Source organism: Lepisosteus platostomus, chromosome 9, assembly GCF_059453375.1.
Source record: "Lepisosteus platostomus isolate fLepPlt1 chromosome 9, fLepPlt1.hap1, whole genome shotgun sequence".
In the NCBI taxonomy this organism is placed as follows: domain Eukaryota; kingdom Metazoa; phylum Chordata; class Actinopteri; order Semionotiformes; family Lepisosteidae; genus Lepisosteus; species Lepisosteus platostomus.
Window position 1 is genome coordinate 7,701,622 of NC_142619.1, and position 6,828 is coordinate 7,708,449.

The following is a 6,828-nucleotide window of genomic DNA, read 5'->3' on the forward strand; positions in this document are numbered from 1 at the left end:
TATTGGGTGCTGTATGCTATATGGAGTTTTGTATGTTCTCCCCAAGTTTGTGTGGGTTTCTTCCTGGTGCTCTGGTTTCCTCCCACTGTTGAAAGACACGCTGGTAGGTTAATTGGCTTCTAGGAAAATTGGCCTGGGTGTGAGTACTGTATGTGCATGTCTGAGTGTTTCCTGTGATGGTCTGGTGCCCTGTCCAGGCTGTATCCTGTCCTGTGTCTGTGGCTCGCTCCAGCTCCCCTGCAACTCTGAACTGAATGAAGCAGTTGGAAAATGGATGAATGTTACCGTTGGGTCAGACTCTCCAAAGGGACTGCATACTTTTTATGTTTCTATGCAAATGACCTCCAGATTTAGGCTTACAAAAATCCTCACGTAATTAAGCACTATTCACCTTGTCACACTGTGCAGCTGAGGTTAGAAAACAGATCCAACAAAACCTGTTGTATCTGACCTTCAATAAGACCAAAGTTTTGCTGACTTTTCATTTCTGCAAATGTATCAGGTGTAGCTGGAATATTGATGGTCCTAGAATCAGTCCAATCACTCAGATTAGGATTCCTGACATCAAGATCATTTGACTGGAGTCTTTCTTTTTGAGCTGGTGTTCACTCATATCATTTCACATCTCCCCCAGTCTGATACAGAAAAGATAGTGTCTTTTTTTGTTCTTTTTCAGGCTCCGTTTTTTTTAAAAGCCGTGCTTGCTGGTGTATCCAGACACATTCTTTGGTTGTATTATTCCACTTGTACTGAGCTGAGCAGCTTGGATTTTAACCAAACTAGAACGCATGAGCATATACAGTATCACCAGTTAAAGCTTCCCTGCACTGGCTCCCTGTGGATTTCAGAATGAGATTCAAAATTCTGCTGCTCACCCTGAAGGGCTTGAACAGTTTGGCTTCTGACTAAATCAGTACAGTGAACAAATTCTAAACCTAGTAGTTCAAGTAGGTAGCTGCGTCAGCATGCGTAGGCTGCAAAGGAACAAATAAAGGTTTATTCCATGCTGAAAAGAGAAGAAAGTTTCTGCTGTGGAGCCTTCTTCGGGTGTAAGCAATTTTTACGGCTAACAGCTCCTCATCATCTTCCCTTTATAACTAACCTCATCAGATCCCTCAACTCCAAGCTTTACCAGTTCCTCGCCTCAGAGAAGGATAAAAAACAATCATCTTTGACAGAAAAAAACCATCAACACCCCTACTACCTCCACTAATCCTAACCTTGTTGTAAATGCTCTCAGACCTTTCCCTTTCACAGGATGTGCGATCTCTTCTCACAAAGGCCTCGGTTTTGTACCAGTCCCCAAGAAGCTGGACATCCCCCAAACCAAAGTTGACCTCAACCATTTTTACCGCAGGATTCGGCTCAGAGCATATTTTGCTGATGACTTCTCTTCACCGGCAACTGACAACAACCCGGTTATTGACGCCATTAACAATATCAGTCCTAACCAGAGCTGTTCGACTCCCCCTTCCAGCTGTTTTCCACCAGTCCATTACTTCATTAACCGAAACCTCACACCCGTAGAAGGCTCCACAGCTGAAACGTTGTGTTTCCTTTCCTCTCTTTTAGCATGGAATAAACTTTTACTTGTTCCAAATCCTAAACCTTTATCCCATTTGCTGTTCCCAGTCAAGTCTCCAAACGGTGGGAGACCAAATTTTCTGTGCTGTTGATTCAAGACAGTGGGCAGATCACCCAGCCCACATTAAATTTGTCAGTCCGCACTCTCAAGTCCTGTCTTAAAACTCACTTTTATACTATAGCCCTTGATTTTGTTTAATTTCCATTTTTGTCAGGAATTCCTGTCCACAATTGTTTTGATTTAATGCATGGCACCTTGAGATGATGTATGATGAGAGGTATTATATAAACATCAAGGTTATTTTATTAATAGACACATTATGTAAGCTTTGTTATCCATTTGATAATGTTTATCACAAAGTGAAACATAAAAAAACAGCAATGTAATGCAACAAAATTAATTATTCCATATTGTTTTACTTACCCAATAGTCCTTATATGAACTAATTAACATAATGGAGCAAATAGCCCAATAAATAGTGTCATTTAGTCTCCCATGACTACTTCTGCACTCTGCAGGAAGTGAATCTCTGTCTCATCTCATTCTCTTACCATGCTGTGAGTTTCTGAGCGGAAAAGTTAAAAGTGAAATAAAATTAGATCTCATACTCAAAGAAATGCTAAGGACCCAATCACTGCACTGTGTGACAATGGGCATGTCAGCTTGTTAAAAAGAAATGTGCCCCCTTTCTATAAGGGTGAGCGCCACTGACAAGATTAAGAGAAGGTAGTTGTCGAAAATCTGTGATGCATGAACTTAGGGCTTGAGGAGATTTTCGAGTTTTCACAATAATTCTAGATTTCCCATGCAGAAACCTGTCCACAGAGTTATGTGTGTTTACTAACCACCTCTGTGAACATTATCATACAGGAAGCATGTCAGATGTTTATACAAACCTTTTCATGAAAGGCACTAAATAAAATGTCGTTAGGGAAAGTATACAATTTACAACATTAATTAGAGTTTTCAGCCTATACCAGTTGATCAGTAGTTGCAATAATCATAATTTGTTCACAACTTAGAAATTTCTACAGAAATGACATTTACTGTTATTCTTAGACTGTGACTCTTAGTATTTTGACTGATACCATATTGTTCAAACTGAAAAACAAAATTTTCAACCACTAGCTTTAATTGTCTTCTATTCAAACACTTCAAATAGACAATAGTGCTGGGCTCAGTTCAAACTCACAAATCCTTTAAAATACTGTTGGATGACTTTGTTGTGTCTCTGGGTCAAGACAAGGTGAGATGAATTGCCTATTCTCGTTTTCTAGTTTTGTATTTTTATGTTCTCAACACAGATTATGAAAAATTAGAGGGAAAAAACAACATTTCAGTCTTTTAAACATTGCAAAAAGTAGTTTTTATTTTGAACAAAATTTAAGGAACAAAACAGGTTTTCTGATCGTATTTATCAATAAATATTAAGCATCTATATAAATATAATAAATAAGAAAAAGTGAATACATATAAATAAATACATTTTCATTATTTGGTTTTGATTTAATTTGCTGGTGGTGTCCAGCACCGATAAATATATTTGTTTCCTAGTTAAGTCTGAATAAATCATACATAGTTCATTGGATTTACCAAGTACAAGATGTCAGTATCTAAAACTGACATATGGAGGTAACAGTTAAGTTCAGAGGCCCATTATAATTTAAAGCAGAGAACAATATTTTTAATGATGCTATCAACAGAAATGAGTACTGTAAAAGTTCTCATATGAAACGTTTTCATTCTAATATAGCACTAAGGTAAAGGTGTTTAACTGTTTTGCTGGTACTAACTATTGAAGTACTCTATTACTGTAAAAAAAAGTTAATAAACGTAAAGTACGATAAATGATTTCCAACAACAAAAATCAGTGTCTTAAAGTTTTTGCAAAATTCTTAAAACACATTCTTAACTGTTCTGAAAATGATTGTGTTTAGTTTTAAGTTATATTCCATCTACTGTTTAAAATTTAACCAAGGCAAAGTGAATAGCAGAAGAAAGCAAGTATGTGCTTAATTGAAGCTTGTCCTTATTGGATAGTTGTGGGCTACAGTTTTGTTGTCAACGCACAATGAAAATGGTGATTTCCTGTTGAAATTAATCTCTCTCCCTTTCTCTTTTTTGCAAAAACATCCCTTTTGAAGATATCTCAGTTTCAGAAGGCATTTCTGTATTGATAAAAGTAATGCATTGTAAAATTGTATCTACCTGGGATAACATATGCAGTGCTGTGCATTGTGTCTTATGGCACTGCAGAGAAGCCAATTCCTGTCCCAGACATCTCTCTGTTCTATCTGGCCTTGATCCAGTCTTGGATATCAAGCACAATGTGGCTTCTGTCGCTAGCATAAACTCTCTAAGAATCATTGTCAGCTAGGTGCTAAATAAAAGTTCAACAGCACAGAGGCATGGCACATCAAGTTATCCTGCCGAATTGCATGGTTTTAGCCTGTCCAGGTAAATCAGTAAGTCTGAAAGACAGAGACAATATGTCACAGACACCTCTGGATAACATTTTACTGACATACATACAGTAGTGGGTTTTCAGACCAGCTGTAGAAGAACCCTACAAGTATTTGACACTATTCCTTTTTCTAACTCAGCCCCTTGAAACACTTTTGTTCACCCGCAAAAGCAGAGCTGAGTTGAATGGGATGGGACTGGACTATTTTAAGGCCTCCAAGTTATCTGAAAAAAGTTGGACCGAGGGGATGACTTCAGTGAGGATGGAGGGTCAAAAGTAGGAATTAAGAGCACGTGTGGTTTGGACTGTGCCCTCTCTTATGTTCTCATGTTCTGGAAGTAGCGTGGGCTGAAGTTTTCTCTGGGTTCCAGAAGCCTCAGGGGATCGTTTGGGTCCACCTCTTCATTGTACGTCGGTCCAAGGCTCTCTCGGGACACAACGTGAGCTTCTCCGTTAAAACCATACTCTGGGTTGGTGTTAATGGCCCGCGAGTCGGAGGTTTCCCCGTAATAGATATTGCGGGGCTTGAATAAAGCTAAGGGATCTGAAGGGTCGACGTGGTCTGAGTGGCTGATATACTCCAAAGGACCGACATGGCCATTTCTCTTGTCCCTGTGCAACAGGTGTTCCAGTGGGATGGTGTTCTTTTCAGACAGAAACAGGGAATAGGCGGGGAGATTCTGTCCAGGGACAAAATTGTGCTTGACTCCTTCGAGGTTGAGCACCAGATTGTTCTTGCAGGAATAGTACACATCTTGGTTATTTTCCAAAAGCTTGTGGTGAAATAGGCAGTCCTCTTTGTTGCAGATGGTCTAAAATGGACAAAACGATAAAGGGCTGTTAATATTGCCATGAAGACTGCCGGCATTCGGCAAAGGGAACAGAAGACCTTAGGAATTTGGTAAATACAGTTATTATATGACACACATCTCTTCAGTCTGTTTTTTTTAAATTAGCTTGTAAATTGCCTCTAAAAACGGACGATTATTGTCGATTTTGTACTTAAAAAAGGAACGGCATTCAGCGTTACTGTCTACTTTTCTCCATCTTTTGATCACGAGCTCACAAATCCGTTTCTACATCGCTTGTCTAGACCCCTGTAAGTATTTAAGAGGGAATGGTGGTTGATCTGCCTCATCAATAAAGTTGAGTACTCTTTGACGTGTTTGATGTTTAATGCACAGGCTATTAAGCCTGTTCAAAATGAAACTTTTGTTGTTACAGCTAGGTGAATAATAATAATAAATGATATTAAAAGCATGAGACTTTTACACTTACCGAGGTGAAAGTCTTTCCTTCTGCATCCATACACAGAAAGCGTTTACTTTTCACTCCGAAGATCGCCAAACGGTCTCTTGTTTCCGCCTTGAGTAGCAACACACCTGTTAAAAAATAAAGATTAAATCATAGACTTGCTTTTTCGATCCACGGCCACAACATGACATTAAAAGTACCTGATCTCAAGCGAAAAGGTAATGCTATTCGAAAAAGAAGATGTTTGTGTCCAGGTTTTAAATAAACCTTGTACGAACGTGAAAAGAAAATCATTAAAAAAAAACAGTTAACTGTGGTTCCCGTGATGTTTTCTACGCACTGTGTTGGTTTGCATCAAACTTTGAAATAAACTGGATTAATAAACTGGAAAGAAAATTATACATACTGAAGGCGTTCTGGGTGGCTGTTTTTCCCACTTGCCCATCCTCATCGATCTCCAGGTAAAAGCTCCTGGTTTCTGAAGACGTCTGCAGGTGCACGTATCTCTTCGGGTTGCCCCAGTTGGAGCTGAGGAGCGGGGATGGATTAGGGAATGAATGCACAATCTTCAAACCCTGCAACACAGCCAGGCACAGCGCAAGGAAACACGAGTGCATGTTCGGGCGAGAGGCTGCGCTCCACATCAGATTCTGTACGGTGTCAGTCTGGACCCAAGGGTTTACTTTGAAGCCGCAAAGGCCTGGTTTGCTTTATCCCGAGCCCGAGGTCGATCTGGTGCTTCCACGTTTTGGTGACTGCTATTTAAAGCCGGGCCGGCGCCCCCCCTTGGTTGCCCGCATCCTTCTCAACCCCCTGCACAGATGTGGAGGTCCCAGTGGGCCAACGGAGAGGAGGAAAGGGGAGGAAGGTTCCGACTGGATTTCAACCAGTCTCTGTTTACCTTAAAGGTTATTGCCCAATAGCCCAGCGGTTTCATTGAGCAATCTCTGTTTTACATCACGCTACCGGCGTCTCCCACGCAGACCTTCCTGGCCCTCCGGACTTGCATTGAAAGTTTGTCACTTCTCTATCCTGAGGAGCCAGGCCCTATGTCAGCTCCATCTGCATGGTTCAGCGGGCAGAAGCGTGAAGATGGGATCATACACCGATAGCTGATGGTAGAAAGAAAGTGATTCACGTTGTTGTTTGTTTTTTAAAGAATAAAAACGAACAAAATGTTATAGTGAAATACATACAGTATGTCTTGATGTGCCATTCGGCGAGACTGTTGCTGCATACTGTATGGTGATTTTTATAATTATAATGAAATCAACTGAAACCATTATTATATTAAGATTTTAAATTAAACCTTTCTTACGTACATCCAAATTTCCTTCCGTTCCAATCTTAAGTAAAGTCTTTTTTTAATATTAAAGTTATTAAAGATTTTCAGAATAGTCTTTTTAATTATGGCTAAAAGTGTAACTACTGTACAGCGTTTTAGTATTCATTATTTTTCTCAGGTACTGTTTCTGAAGCAGAATAAACAATCATAGCGACATGTTGACAATTTTGCTATTTCGAA

At 39.7% G+C, this 6,828-nt stretch overlaps 1 protein-coding gene across 1 annotated transcript; it reads right to left on the reverse strand.

Annotated features, from left to right (window-relative positions):
* Nucleotides 1-2,933: 2,933 nt before the first annotated feature.
* fgf23 (fibroblast growth factor 23) lies at nt 2,934-6,265 on the reverse strand. Its single transcript, XM_088646754.1, has 3 exons — nt 5,710-6,265; nt 5,328-5,431; nt 2,934-4,861 (listed from the first exon to the last, which is right to left on the reverse strand). Exons 1-3 carry the CDS (start codon nt 5,945-5,947, stop codon nt 4,367-4,369), a joined length of 837 nt encoding a protein of 278 aa, XP_088502880.1. The 5' UTR covers nt 5,948-6,265; the 3' UTR covers nt 2,934-4,366.
* Nucleotides 6,266-6,828: the final 563 nt, after the last annotated feature.

Bases quoted from the DNA above. Each gene is read 5' to 3' on its own strand.
- fgf23 (XM_088646754.1), bottom strand. From the start codon at position 5,947: ATGTGGAGCGCAGCCTCTCGCCCGAACATGCACTCGTGTTTCCTTGCG. The intron at 5,432-5,709 runs GTATGTATAATT...ATTTTTTAACAG, and splicing joins AGCCACCCAGAACGCCTTCA to GTGTGTTGCTACTCAAGGCG. The intron at 4,862-5,327 runs GTAAGTGTAAAA...TGTCCATTTTAG, and splicing joins AAGGAAAGACTTTCACCTCG to ACCATCTGCAACAAAGAGGA.